Source organism: Stenella coeruleoalba (genome assembly GCF_951394435.1).
Source record: "Stenella coeruleoalba genome assembly, chromosome: 18".
Taxonomy (NCBI): Eukaryota; Metazoa; Chordata; class Mammalia; order Artiodactyla; family Delphinidae; genus Stenella; species Stenella coeruleoalba.
Window position 1 is genome coordinate 37,837,149 of NC_137164.1, and position 16,198 is coordinate 37,853,346.

At 37.9% G+C, this 16,198-nt stretch overlaps 1 protein-coding gene across 1 annotated transcript in view; it reads left to right on the forward strand.

Moving 5' to 3' along the window:
* Positions 1 to 239: 239 nt before the first annotated feature.
* PCDH9 (protocadherin 9) overlaps positions 240 to 16,198 on the forward strand; it is a gene marked incomplete at its 3' end in the record, with an annotated part of 981,324 nt that continues 965,365 nt past the window's right edge. Inside the window, exons 1-2 of the mRNA XM_079903420.1 lie at positions 240 to 766; positions 2,035 to 5,205. Of these exons, the coding sequence (XP_079759546.1) occupies positions 2,170 to 5,205 (3,036 nt within the window). The 5' untranslated portion in view covers positions 240 to 766; positions 2,035 to 2,169. The remainder of the gene's footprint in view (positions 767 to 2,034; positions 5,206 to 16,198) is intronic.

Here is a 16,198-nt window from a genome sequence, read left to right on the forward strand (position 1 = left end):
GGAACCCGGCTCTCCCGGGGCCAGGATCGGGTCTCCGGGTTTTCGCGGCTGCCGAGGGGACGATGGGGAGGAAAGGCTGGCAGATAGTCAGCGCCTTGTTCCACGCCCAGCTGCGGCCGCCCGCACCGCAAGATACGGGCCAATCAGGGGCCGGGGGAGGGGCTTAGGCCGTCACGCCCTCCCTCTGGGTTATTGAGAGTTCTATCAAGAAATTCAGTTCAGAGAGAGAAGGAGAGAGGGGCAAAGGAGAAGGGAGAGAGGGAGAGCGTGCCAGACAGGAAGGAGCGCCCTAGAGTCTCCGAAGCACGAAAGAGATAACCAATTAGGAATTTTCGGGCACTGTCACCCACCCCGAAAGCAGCCAGAGACTCACCATCACCCCAACTCTGACGTTTCCTACAAGAAGTTAGAGACTTAAGCAGTATTGACATCGGAGGGAAATGGTATGTTTGATGCTGTGGAAAATACCCCCGAGCTGAAGAAGTGCAACTGGATGTTGTGTGTGCGTTAAATACCAGAAGAGCTCAGACCCCGTGGGTAATAGAGACGAAATGTGGAGAGAATGACTAACGACAAATCTGTGAATTTGTTCTCTGGAGTTGCTAATTTGCCAGCCCGAAGCAACACATTTTACAAGGAGGAAACGTTTTGCTGCTTCTGATTTCTCCCCAAAGTGGTGCTACCAGACGCATGGCTTTCTATATGTTGGAACAGCTCATTTCTAACTGCAGCATACCGGGAAAGGGGAAAGGTTGAGGCAACTAACGTAAGTGTAAAGTTTCGCATGCACAATTGTAAATTTTGTGTTTAGATATGTCCTCGGTGTAGACGAGGGATGTTTGTAGTTGGGTAGACTGTTGGGGCAGAGCTCACCTACTAGGCTGTATCTGCATCCCTACCTGCATCACTCTGCCGGAACTAATCGCGGGCATCAGCTACCGTGCAGCCTAATGCCGAGAAGATTAGAGCCTGGGTACTGACCAGTTCTACTCAAGTAGGTAGCTGTCTGGAGCCTTGCACCCGTTTAAATTGCAGTTAGGAGGGCATCTAAGCAGAAGGCTTTTTACCTGCGTTATTGAGTTGCAGTATTTACGTGTGGCCGATGTTACTAATACTACAACCGGAGATCGGGGTTAAGAAACTGCGTTTTTTTCCCCTCTTTTATGCTCAGTAGAAAATATTGTGCTGTTACATGGAAATGTTAGCTGCGTTTCACTTATATCTTGGCACTCTCTTCCACCTCTAGGATAAGGAATCTTATGTTATTATATATATTCTAAAAGTTTTAATGTGTTTCTTAATTCTGATGGTGATAATTTGGCAACATGGAGAAATGAGAGCAAGGTCTGGGTAAGAAACTGAAGGTCTTGGTATTGTGCTTTTAGGCAATGAGGTTATACAGTGGCCAGAGACTTGCTTCTGTCGCTGCAGCAGCATGTCCGGATGCTTGCTTCCCAGTAAAATTGTATTTAGAAGGCAGTTGAAGAACTGGGAGGAAAGAAAAAAGATAGTCTTTTTAGAGGAAAGAGATGACTCAGTGTGGCAGAGAAGAAAACGCATCACGTATGACATGTGAGAAAGCAATTAGCAGGAACCATAGCTAAGTTAGTGTTTTTCACTGGCTCCTCAAAAAACTAAGGGAGGTCGGTTAGAAGCCAGGAGGCGGGTAAGCCGGGGGGAGGGGGGGTGTGAATGGGAGGAGATGGGGGGTGGGGGCGTGGTGGTGGTGGTGGAGGGGAAGAGGAGAACAAGAACGCATGTTTTGAATTAAACAGTATCCTGAAAACAGTGTGGGTGAATACAGGTAAAAATAGCAGCTGTCTTTAATTCAAAAGTAGATAATTTCATTTTCTCTGGGCAAATGTAACAAGCCTGGGATATTTAGTATTTTTATCCACAGAGTTAAGTTGCAAACAGTGGCAGAACAAACTGCCATGTTTACTAATATGCAGTGGGAAAATGTGTTGTGATATTTCGTGACTGTGTGCTTTTGTTTACTGAAGAATAATATTGTCTATATGATTGTGTTGACAGTGGCTGTCTCCAAATAAGTCACGAGATGTAATGCATCCTCCAGCCCATGCACGCTTCCTCTTGCAATTTGTGCATCATTCCTCAGTGGAAACCTTTAAACCCTAAAACCCAGGAAAAGAAAATAAATACATTATCATGGACCTGAGGGATTTTTACCTGTTGGCTGCTCTGATTGCCTGTTTAAGGCTGGATTCTGCAATAGCTCAAGAACTTATTTACACTATTAGAGAGGAATTGCCTGAAAATGTGCCCATAGGAAACATACCAAAGGATCTGAACATTTCTCACATCAATGCTGCCACAGGGACCAGCGCTAGCCTTGTCTACAGACTGGTTTCTAAAGCTGGGGATGCCCCTTTGGTGAAAGTATCCAGTAGCACTGGCGAAATTTTCACGACCTCCAATAGAATAGACAGAGAAAAACTCTGTGCTGGAGCCTCTTATGATGAGGAGAATGAGTGTTTCTTTGAACTTGAGGTGGTGATCCTCCCCAATGATTTTTTCAGGCTGATCAAAATTAAAATAATTGTCAAGGATACCAATGATAATGCCCCCATGTTTCCATCTCCTGTCATCAATATTTCCATCCCAGAAAACACTTTGATCAACAGCCGCTTTCCAATTCCATCAGCAACAGATCCTGACACAGGCTTCAATGGTGTACAGCATTATGAATTGTTAAATGGGCAGAGTGTTTTTGGACTGGATATCGTGGAAACTCCGGAAGGAGAGAAGTGGCCACAATTGATTGTTCAGCAAAACTTGGACAGAGAACAGAAAGATACCTATGTGATGAAAATCAAAGTAGAGGATGGAGGCACTCCACAGAAATCCAGCACAGCCATACTGCAGATCACAGTAAGTGATGTAAATGACAACAGGCCAGTGTTTAAAGAGGGTCAAGTGGAGGTGCACATTCCAGAGAATGCTCCCGTAGGCACCTCTGTAATTCAGCTCCATGCCACTGATGCAGATATAGGCAGTAATGCTGAAATCCGGTACATTTTTGGTGCCCAGGTCGCCCCTGCAACCAAAAGACTCTTTGCTTTAAATAATACTACTGGGTTGATTACAGTTCAGAGGTCCTTAGATCGAGAGGAGACAGCCATTCACAAAGTGACAGTGCTGGCCAGTGATGGCAGCTCCACTCCCGCTCGAGCAACGGTTACCATCAATGTTACTGATGTAAATGATAACCCTCCAAACATAGACCTCAGGTACATTATAAGTCCCATCAATGGCACAGTGTATTTGTCTGAGAAAGATCCTGTCAATACAAAGATCGCCCTAATTACAGTTTCAGATAAGGACACAGATGTGAATGGCAAAGTGATCTGTTTTATTGAAAGAGAGGTCCCGTTTCATTTGAAGGCAGTATACGACAACCAATATTTGTTAGAGACCTCCTCTTTGTTGGACTATGAGGGCACCAAAGAATTCAGCTTTAAAATTGTTGCCTCTGATTCTGGGAAGCCCAGTTTAAATCAGACTGCTCTGGTAAGGGTTAAGCTTGAGGATGAAAATGACAACCCACCAATTTTCAACCAGCCTGTAATTGAGCTGTCAGTTTCTGAAAACAACCGACGTGGGTTGTACTTAACAACTATTAGTGCCACAGATGAAGACAGTGGGAAAAATGCAGATATTGTTTATCAGCTTGGACCGAATGCCTCCTTCTTTGATCTGGACCGAAAGACAGGAGTTTTGACAGCCTCCAGAGTCTTTGACAGAGAAGAACAAGAAAGATTCATTTTTACAGTAACTGCCAGGGACAATGGGACCCCTCCCCTCCAAAGCCAAGCAGCTGTGATAGTTACTGTTCTGGATGAGAATGACAATAGCCCCAAGTTTACTCATAATCATTTTCAATTTTTTGTGTCTGAGAATCTGCCAAAGTATAGTACCGTGGGGGTAATCACAGTGACAGATGCAGATGCTGGAGAGAATAAAGCTGTGACTCTTTCCATTTTAAATGACAATGATAATTTTGTGTTGGATCCCTATTCTGGAGTCATAAAGTCAAATGTCTCATTTGACAGAGAGCAGCAGAGTTCCTACACTTTCGATGTCAAAGCCACTGATGGGGGACAACCACCCCGTTCCTCTACTGCAAAAGTAACTATAAATGTCATGGATGTCAATGACAATAGTCCAGTTGTCATTTCGCCACCTTCTAATACTTCTTTTAAGTTGGTGCCTCTCTCAGCCATTCCTGGCTCCGTGATAGCAGAAGTTTTTGCAGTGGATATTGACACTGGGATGAATGCTGAACTTAAGTATACAATTGTGAGTGGGAACAACAAAGGCCTGTTTCGGATTGATCCAGTAACAGGTAACATCACTCTGGAAGAAAAACCAGCACCTACTGATGTGGGCTTGCACCGATTGGTGGTCAACATAAGTGACCTGGGATACCCTAAGTCTCTGCACACACTTGTGCTTGTTTTTCTTTATGTTAATGACACTGCTGGCAATGCCTCCTATATCTATGACTTGATTCGCAGGACTATGGAGACCCCATTGGACAGGAACATAGGTGATAGCAGCCAACCCTATCAAAACGAGGACTATCTCACCATCATGATTGCCATTGTCGCAGGTGCCATGGTGGTCATCGTCGTGATCTTCGTCACCGTTCTGGTGCGCTGTCGCCATGCATCAAGATTCAAAGCAGCTCAGAGGAGCAAGCAAGGTGCCGAATGGATGTCCCCCAACCAGGAGAACAAACAAAACAAGAAAAAGAAAAGGAAGAAAAGAAAGTCTCCCAAGAGCTCTCTTTTGAACTTTGTTACCATCGAAGAGTCCAAACCTGATGATGCAGTTCACGAACCCATCAATGGGACAATAAGCCTGCCGGCTGAGCTGGAAGAGCAAAGCATAGGTAGATTTGACTGGGGTCCGGCACCTCCAACCACCTTCAAGCCGAACAGCCCTGACCTGGCCAAGCACTACAAATCCGCTTCTCCACAGCCCGCTTTCCATCTTAAACCAGACACTCCGGTTTCTGTGAAAAAGCATCACGTGATTCAGGAGCTCCCGTTGGACAACACCTTTGTCGGGGGTTGTGACACCCTTTCCAAACGCTCTTCCACTAGTTCAGATCACTTCAGTGCCTCAGAGTGCAGTTCCCAAGGAGGCTTCAAGACAAAGGGCCCCTTACACACCAGACAGGTAAATGAGCACTTTTACTGGTCTATAAGTACTGCATACAAGTGCCCAGTCAACCAGTATTAACGTGCCAGTGTGTCTCTTGTTTTGGTCTAACTTTAGCTTAGTTATAAAGAGGGGAAAAAAAACTTGACCCCTTTTCTATTCCTCTGGGGCTCAGCCAAGAATTTTTAGAACAGCTTTGAAATTTCTGAGTTCTGAGAATTATTTAAACTCCCAGTTTCCTTCAAATGGCAAAAGATGAAAAGAGGAAATTATTCCAAAATGTCCCAAGATAACATTTGCTGAAGAATAAAACCTGTCCTGATAGGCCAAATTCTGCTCCTGGGGTTTCCAAATTGACTGCTTCAAGATTTTCACATTACCATTTGATCTCAAAAGTCACCTTCAAATCTCAAGTTTTAAATGATGTTTGAAGGTGTGACTATAATTATGTTACAGCTGTGGTTGCTAAAGGGGTTAATTTTTTTTTAGTCTCTAAAAAAGATAGTAGAATATTAAATGTATATCAGCTGTGAAGCACATGATTGTTGATAGATTGTGACTAAGCCATATAGGAAGTCTTCTCTTTAATTTCAGATGATTTTATTGTAATATAGTAAATTGGGGGTTGAATAGAAAGATTTGCAGATTGTCCACAATGGCCAAAGTACTCTTTCAAAAAAAAAACAAAAGAAAAGAAAAGAAGAAGGAATACTTTCTCCCTAATAGAACTGGTTTATACAGAAAAGAATGAATCCATTGTAAATATTCTCTCATCTTAGTAATGCATAAGTGATCTGTCTTAACTCATTTTAAACTGTGAAATATGCCATATGAAGAGGGATTAAAAGGCTGAGAAACTCATATTTCAACCAAATCCAGAATTAGTTTTTCTTAGGTCTAATAATTCCTTGTTAATAAAGATTTAAATGCAGCGCTGTCTAATTTATTTCACTGGTGCTTGTCTTTTGCCATGAAATTTGAGTGTCAATAATAGCCTGTAGATGGCACTAGGGTATCATGTCCCTTGTGCTGGCCAGCTGCCAATCCCACAGTAGCAAGGAAAGGGAGAGGGAAAGATCAAGCTGGTACTATGGCCAAAGATACCTTTTATTTAATGATAGTTGCTCTGGAGCAACTAGCATGTCAGTTCATTTGCTTGCTCTTTTGTGATCAGCTTTCACACACCAACTTTCTAGGATTTTGTAATCCAAGTTCTTTGTTGGTATTGAGTCCACCTATGGTGATGACCCATCTGAATTTGTTAAAAATAAGGAACATACAGATTTTAGAGAATCAAGTAAAGCAAGATAAATTTTCAGGATAGTATTGACAGTCATTGCTTAGTATTTGAAAAGTCAAGAGTTTTTCTTTTTTTCCTGTGGTGGTGGGACTGGTGAGAATGGTCTATTGAAACTCTGTCTCTCACCATCCAATGTTTGTTGCTCTGCAGTGACTTTAAGGTTTCATGGTAGTAAGATATTTATTAAAATCATTTTGGCAGTGAATCACAGAGATTCGTTCAGAACATTAAGTATAACGCCTACGATTTTACAACTAAAATCTACATTTCTTAAAAGATTAAATATCTACAGCATTTAGAAAGTACAAGAGCTTGAATGCACAGGATAAAAGGAATTAAAATAAGTCAGTTTGGAGGTTCTAGAGGAGAATACGGAAGTTACTGGATATACATAGAATTTGGAATGAGTTATTTTCATGTTAACTTCATGAGCTTTTTAAAAGAGGTTTGATGTTTTAAAGTTAAGAAAATATCTGAGTTTAGTAGAGGTTTATAAATGTTGGTAAATAGTTAATCATGATGATAAAAGTAACTTTTGAAACTAAGTGGATTTAAATATAAAGTTGCTATTTTAATGAAAAGAAAACATGGCTTTTTATTATTTGCTTTTAATGGGAAAGTCACTCAAAATACTGATGATATTTTATGATTTGCATAATATCTTGAAAAATATAACACGATTTAAAACTTTTCATATAAAATCTGAAATTTGTTTTCCGAAGAAACATGCTGATATTATTCCCATGTCATCATCTTTCTTTTCATATTATGTGTGGTAGGTATTATGAGCATTGATGTACAGACACACTTTTTCTGACTTCTTCCCCAAAGTTGAATCTATATATAGTGCAGTGACATAAACGTTAAGTGCATTTCATCAAAGTATGGGAAAGATCTTTTGTCGAGGCTTAGTCAGTCATAGGAAATTTGTTTGTATGATGTAATCTTTGAAATAAGATGCTGAGTAATTCTCTAACTGGAACTAAAGTGCATTTTAGACATTCCTTCAGACCATGTGTTACTATGCTGTTCTCCTTGTAGGCATTTCAATGTTCAAATGTAGCTATAATTCACTATTATGGTAAAGAGCTACTGAAATGGCTTTTCTTATTTACACCTTTTAGAAGTTTTCATGCTGAGAAAGAAAAATTGCAGTGTTGTAGAAAAGGAATACTTCTGGAAGTAAGGACAGGTGATGGTGATAGAAATGTGTACAATTTTACTATGAAAGAGGCATATTTTCTATGAATGAAGAACACACATATATATATACTATCCTTTAAATTATTTTTTCACTGAACTATATGGCTGTTATTAAAGATGTCCTAGTTAAGCTAAAAAGTAAAAATTCTTTTTTTTAGCTCCTTCACTTCAACTAGTGGCTTCACATAAATACAAAATGTGCTCCTGAAGCAACACAATTTTGAAAAAGTGGGGCTTATTACAACAAAAGCTTTCAAAGGAATTTATAAACTAAGGTATAATCTGTGAAGATTTTTAGTTGAGTGGGCAAAGATTGCTGTTAACAGAAACACATTTTCACTTTATGGTGCTAGTTGAAGTGAGTAAAATGCAAGATTCTTGAGCAAAGGGTTAACAAACTTAAATATCATGAGTTTGTATTGTCTGTACAATGAAAACATAATGTCTGACATTTACACCATGAGTTTGGTTATAGTGCATTGATTCTTATTTTGTCTGACTTTTTTCCCCCTGCTGTTTCCCCTCATGTGTTATAAAACACTTATAAACCACGTTCCTCAACCACTCTACTTTACTAAACTTTCATTTTCCTTGAATATAACAAATCTGTCACTGAATCTTCCACAAATTATTTTTTATGAATTTTTGGAAGTATCCTTAATATTCACAGATTGAATGAAATGTCCCTTTTTTAAAGAGCTAAATTATATCTTGATATTTTTTCATAAATAAACAAAGTTCACTGTTATAAGGTTGAGAAGATGACAACATTATCATTTCCAGTAGGGCTTTAAATGACAAAGCTCATTGGCATATTTTCTCTAAAAGGAAAATATCTCCTTAATAAGTATGATTTTTAAAATATAATATTAAGTTTTCAAAATTTAAGGTGTCTCAGAAGCATTTGGAATGTTTCTTAAATCATGAGTTGTTGGTCCCTAATCCCAGAGGTTAGGTTCAGTATCACTAGGGTCAAGCCTGAAAATTTGCATTGCTGACAAGATCCTAGGTGATACCGATGCTGCCAATCCAGGGACCATACTTTGAGACCCACTGCCTCAGCATATTGGGACGAGAAATGTCAGCCCCTTTCCCTTTCAGATTATCATTTCCAGAGGACCTGTTTTTGCATACTCCAACTCTCAGCTCTTATTGAAAGCAGTTTTATTGTAGCTGGAGGCTTTACAGTTAGCTGTTTATTGCTGTTTCCCAACCTGGTTGACAGCATTTGGGGAATTAATTTTCTTGGCCCCATTGTGCTTTTTGCAGGGGTATAAATGAAAATGTTAAAGAATTTAAAAAGTGACCTATTTACACTTGACAACTTCTTACGGTAATAAAACAATTTGTAATAGTTGTACTGTGAGTTTGGTTCGGGGTAAACAGTTACGTTTAATTTTCTAAATGAAATGCTTATTTTAGAGCTTAAACATCCTTACTTTAACTTTTCACAATCTAGAGTATTTGCTCATATATACATTTGTGTATATATTGAAGAAATTATATATTGAAAATGTGTTTGCATGCCATACTCAAGTGTATACATATACTTTTACAGCATAAAGGGAATTACTTTATTCCCAATCATTCAGAGATACTATATTACTTTTATGATTACTTCTCATTTTTGAGACTCCCACTGCAGCTGTTACTGAAATGCTGTTATGTCATGCAAAATGCACAAGATAGTCATAGAATTTCTATTTAGAACAGTAAGAAAGAAAAATGAAATTGAAAGTGAAGGGAGCAAATGTTAACTAATGTGAAGCTAGCAAAAACTTTAAGATATTTTAAACTGTTAAATTTTGCAGTATACTGTGAGGGATGAACATAGGTGGCATATGGAAAAAAATTGCTCCTCAAGATGCAAATTATATTTAAAATGTTATCAGTTGTGATTTTTGTTTCTACTCCTTTGCTAAGTGATCTATGTCATGAAATTAGTAGATACCCAGACCCCTTGGATATTCATTCAGGAATTTGAAATGAGCGTGGGCCATCCATTCAGCCTGGCTACCTTTCCTCTTGGTTTTGTGAGACAAATATTTTATATATTTTTTCAGTTTGATACACCTAAGGTATAAAATTGAAGTTACATTTTAGCCTTTGTTGCTAATAACCTTAAGGAGAATAAAAGTAAAAAGTTACCACTGTATTGGGCATGGACATGTCTACTGATTACTGAACATTTGTTAACATAGAGAAAATAATTTCAGTAGTTAAACTATTCTATTATCTTATTTTTTTTTTAATTTTGTTGCAATGAATTCTATATATATGCAACACCATAAACTGATGTTCCCTTAGCTTCAGATTAGTCATCCTCATGTTGTCACAGAACAGGCTTTGGCATCATTAAAATTACCTTGTAAATATTGTACTTATATTAATGTGTTATATTCTTATGGTGTATGCATAGTCTTGTTAGTTAAATATTTCAAGCTAAAATTTATCTTCTCATAATAGTACAAATTAAAATATAATACATGAAATAGTAAAACAGAATTTGGACTTAATACAAAAGCTCAGATCTAAAATCAGATTTCCTCATAACCAGTTTTGAATTATTTGACTCTTAAAGTTTCATTTTCTTATTGACATATAGGAGATGTATGTAAGTTACACCCAAAATATTAGAAATGACATCTTCATGAATTATTTTTCACATTACATTATTTTACATGACAGTACTGAGATAGGAAAATAAAACCTTTAAATTATCTTCTTATAAGCTCTGTTTTCACAATTATTTTTAATATGTTATTTAGATTGTTCGATTTCTAAATTTTGCGGGTTGGGAGTGGGGTAATGCAGAAATCCACCAAATGGGAAAAGCTATAGTGCTTGTGTTGGTCCAGCAGTACCAGATTGAGTGTTTGCAGAATTTGAGACCATGTCAACTGCATGGCTCATCTTTAGTACTTTCTCAGTTTGATTTTGTCAGAGTTGAGCTCTTAGCTTGCATGCAGTTAAAACAGGCAAAAAGACAACTGTGGATTGTTTACCACTTTCACTTAAAATCCTTGCAGTAAGTTTTCTCTGAATTTAGTCTGGCGTTTTCTTGAAGGGGACCCTCTGTTGAAACTATAAATTTGTCTCCGTAATATTAACACATCAGTTAATATCATATATTTCATGTAGTTGGAAACTAAGCAAGAATTGTTTTATGTGTATTTTTAAGTTTTTGCTTTCCTGACAGCTGATTTTATGTTTAATATATTTCTCAGAATTTATTACATACCAGAGCCCTAAAATTTATATCAAGTTTGTTGAAATATGACACTAATCACAGACCAGGTATTCGTGAAAATTCAAGAATGCAAGTCAACAAGGGGCTCGCTTTAAAGTTGTAAGTATCTAGAGGCATAGGAGTCATGTTCAATAAGTAATAATGCTAATGTGTTATGGCCTTTTTAAAGGTTAGCTCCCCTAAAATTTATATCGGATCACAAAAGCAAATCCAAATGTAGAAATATGACGTCTCAATTACAAAAAGAAATATACTTCACTGTTTAAGATTTCATGAGTTATTTCAGATAGCTGTTAAATCTGTCCAACATTTCATTGGAAAGGAACACATGCTTTTTGCCTTTGTTTGATACAAACCTATTGGGCTGTCAGCCATCAGAAATATAGAACAAGAAAGATATATTACCATGATTGACATTTTGGTTTTGATTTATATTCTTTTTTTCCCTAAGTCAAGATTCATTAAAATGTGAAGTTCATAAATAAGTTCTACCCATTCCTTAACAGTAAAGAATGATGGCAGGAATAAACTGGGAAAACAACCCATACGTAATCTCTCTCACTCATATTGTTGTCCTATAGGCAGTTTGTTGCCTATAGAAAAGAATAGTGGCAGAATTGGAATTTTCTGAGCCATAATATATAACTTTAAAGCATTCAGAACTTGAAGTCATTCATTAAGGATTTGTTTTTACATACTTATCCGTTATTTAAATGGCATGTGAAAATATTTCCCCCCTATCTTTATTGGTTTGATTGATTACAGTGCTATACACACACATCACATTTAAAATGATGGACTTGGGACCACCTGTATAGCTGGGAGTGGTGAAGATACATGCACAGGCAAGATCTGTGAAGCACATTTGATTGATTCTTTCTAGTCATTTTACACTAATTATCCCGGAATTCCTTGAGAAAATATATGAAATTAACTTATCTGTTATTGAAAGGAGTATACTATAGCCTCACCACTCATTAATTTATGTAGATGTTGGGGGCTTCCCTGGTGGTGCAGTGATTAAGAATCCGCCTGCCAATGCAGGGGACACGGATTTGAGCCCTGGTCCAGGAGGATCCCACATGCCGTGGAGCAACCAGGTCTGTGTGCCACAGCTGCTGAGCCTGCGCTCTAGAGCCCGCACGCCTAGATCCCGTGCTCTAGAGCCCACACGCCTAGATCCCGTGCTCTAGAGCCCGCACGCCTAGAGCCCGTGCTCTAGAGCCCGCACGCCTAGAGCCCGTGCTCCGCAACAGGAGAAGCCACTGCAATGAGAAGCCCGTGCAAAGAGTAGCCCCCGCTCGCCTCAACTAGAGAAAAGCCCGGGTGCAGCAACGAAGACCCAGTGTAGCCAAAAATAAAATAAATATTAAAAAAAAAAACAACACCATTCACTTTACAGCAGTACACCATATATACTCAATAAATATTTGTTAATAAAAAAAATATGTAGATGTTTAATTATGTAGGCTGCAGGAAGGAATGGAAATTTGTTCAGTTTTACCACGTTTGTATAATATCTTGTATTTTAACATTCTTCCTTAGTTTGTCTTTCTATCTGTCCATCTCTACATTTTGGTATTATGCAGCTTTGTTAATATCCAGGCTCTGGCCTTTTTCAGTCTGTTAGCAGTTAAGAAATACTCTAATCCCTTCCAGGATATTGAGAAACTAATGGATTGCAGAGTATTTGGGTCTTTAAGCTTCAATTGTAAATGGTATGAAGAATTGTCATTGAGCTGATATTTGCATATATCTCTTCCAGTGCTAGTTATTTTGCCTCCTTTTTTTCCTCCTAATCTTCAGCTTTCATTCTAAGAATATCTATTTTAGTCGGAAATAAGCATGCCAGTGATAGAAATTTGGGATTCACTTCCAAATGAATGCCATCACAGACAGGGAAGTTCTGGCACATTTTGCATACATCGGTATGAACACAGTGAACCCTTCATAAGCTCTTAGATTGCAGGAAATCAGTGCTGAAAATTAAGTGGAGTTTTAAAGATTTGCAAAGTAGAGAGCTTTGTATAATGCTGGTATTGCCGGTGCCTATTAAATATGAAGTAAAGGCTTTGTAATACAACTAGCTAACAAATTCCCTTCCACATTAGAGTGATTTATACCTTAGGGAATTAGTCTTGCCTATTTTTTCCAAATGCAGAAGTATTGGATGTGTCTGAAAGAATAAAATCTCATATACATGCCTTAGAATGAACAGATTTGCTCTTGGATAATTCTAATTATTCAAGATAGATGTTGCAGGCACTCTCATACTTACTCGTGGTACCTCTGTCCATGGTGTGGCCTTCACCTCTCCTAGAAGAATCTCCCAATTGTGTGTGTATACTCTCCTCTAAACATAAATCAGGTTATAACCCTAGGTATCTATAAAACTGTAGCATTACCATAATGAAGAGGGCTGGCTACTAAGTGAGTGCTTTGATCCTCAAAGGAATTGCTATTGAGTCATTTCTCAAACTGTATTTTTAGAATTCACCTTTCTCCATTTGTAAACAGTGTGTATTTGGAGCACAGCAACTCATTCCAGACATACATGGGTTTCAGTATATTTACTTTCATGACAGGGTTCAGTAAAATGCCTCACAGTTCTTCAATGCTTAATATCTTTGACAGGACAGGTCCTGTTAGATATAAAATCAGTGGAAATAGCCATGCCTATTTTTTAAAGATTTTACAAATCCTATATTTTTGCCTACTAGAAAACATATATATAATCCATGTGCAGACCACAGTAGGTACTATGGACTTGTTGAGAATCATCACAGATGATTGATTTTGAAAACGAAACAGTTTTTGTGCAAGACAATAGCAACTGCAATTCAGTAAATGAGGATTTTTTCCTCATTAAATAAACCTCAAGAAGGAGAAGCATGGAAATACAGGATATATATAATGAAGATGTATCTTTTATAGGAAGACAGTGTCTTCTGCTGACTGGAGTTCCCTTGTAGATCTTTTCTTGAGGAAAAAAAGTGCTGGTGCTTTTTTTGGATTTGGAGGTTGCAACCAACCTGTGCCTCCATGTGATAGCAGCTGCATGCTGAGGACTTTCAAATACACAGCTGCATAGGATTCTCAGGAAAGTTCTTGTAGGGGGTGCAAGTGACAAATGGAGACAAAATGGAGTGAGTTCTGAGTTGTGAGTTGATGCCCGCCTGTGTCATATATTCATGCCATTGAACCGATTTTCACATTGGAAGCCTGGAATCACAGTAGTCTTCCTTGTTTCTCAGCTGTGAACACACCTGGACTGGCAGCTTTTCTTTGCTTCATTTCTTGTCATTCTTTAGGTGGACTTTGTTCACTTATGTTACCTCATATACATCCGCTTTCTTAATTTCTAGATATATTTTTAAATGACAATGACACCAACTTATTTCTGTGTATCTTCCCTCCAAAAAAAAGAAATCAAACAGAAATATTTTGCTCTAGAACATCCATAAAGGGTCAAATAAAACATCCACAATGTGTCCATTCTTCCTAGAAACAGAAAATCTCTATTTATGTTTTTCCTTTGCAATTTTCAAAATTGTTTTTTTATACTGATAACATTTTCAAAGTTAAGAAATCATAATAAATTTAGCTGTATAGATTAATAATGTTTCAATGCATTCAAATTTCCAATATAAAAAAAGATGTCAGAATTTTTATGAAAATACTTTTTCTTGCTACACACTGAAGTGAGTATCAAAATTACATTAAACCATAATAAAAACAGATAAAGTCTTCAGGATATTTTAGTTTGACATGAACTCATTTTCATTCACGGTCTTGACCCCAAAATCTGCCAAGCAGTGATGGCAAACTATGCTGAATTCACTGATTGATTTTTAAACATGGTAATAATTAAGAAGAATCATTTTGACACCTAAAGTCTCTGTTTTAGACAATTAAATTCTGCTTTAGCTAAGGGTTATTGACTTCTGGATGATACTGGGAGCAGCACTCCTCAGGGTTTAAACTATTCCTACAGGACCATCTGTTATTGGCGGGGCTGAGTAGCCTCTCCAGCCATGCAGTGTCAACCCCAGGTGTATATTCAGGATCGTTCAAAACACAACCCGGGTTCCTCATGATCTTTCAGTCTCAAATGACAACTAAGTTAATAAAATACTGGTATATCATAACTTAAAGCTTAATAATTAAGGAGAATATAAGAAAGTCCCTCGAAGTAGAGACAATGTCTTACTTACCTTTGTATTTCTAAGACTAAACTTACAACAGCTCCTAAAAGAGTGAACTTCGTAGTCATTCAGTAAATGTTTACCCAATGAGAGTGATCAGCTGATACTGGAATCATGCCTTATATATGCATATTTCCATTGATAATCTCTATAACAACTACAGAAAGAAGACATTACCATTCTTATTAAACTTATATAGAGACTGAGAGACAGAAAATGTGTTTTTTTCAAGTCACATGGCTAAAGCATTTATTTCCAGTTTAGAACCTTACCTCTGCACTGGTATTTCTTCCTCATATGTGCCTACTTTTACTTGAAAAACACTATTTTTAGGCCAGATATAAGTTTGAAACATTTTCTTCATTAGGGACATTATGCAATTCATTGCACCCAAAATTGTTCTTCCTGCAATACCTCCCAGTAAACTAACTCTAGACCATAAGATTAAACTGTGGTAAGCATATGACAACGAGGCCTAAACAAATAAAGTATATATGGGGAGAGTTCTGATTGTCTGGTTTCAGCTACTGTCCCTATTTTCTTCTGCAACAGCTGGGACTTGATGACAAACTCTCTAGTTAGGTTTAAGGGTTTTTTTGGGTTTTGGGGTTTTTTTTTGGTGGCTGACGAGTCCCCATAGTCTCTAATCTAAGAAATTTTGATCTCCCTAGACACCTCCATTCATATTTCTGGAGGTCCAGTGAAGACCAACTAACCTAACCTCATCCTATAGATGAGCAAGTGTAAGCATTCTTAGACTCTGCATTTTGACATTTTGATTTTTGTAAACAGTGAAATATAATTAACACCTTTATATGCTTTATCAGTGTCTTGACTCACTAGTGATTTCTGCATTTGTATGAGAGAGAGAGAGAGAGAGAGAAGCAGAGGGTTAAAAAACCGCTGATTCTAATGTACATGAGCACACGCTCATATCACTTAATTAGAGATATCTGTGGTTTCCGTTTTCTCCCTCACTTCTTCCACACCACTGTGTCTGCCCATCATAATATCTTTATTCATGTTAGGCTATAATAAGAAGGGAAAGAATGA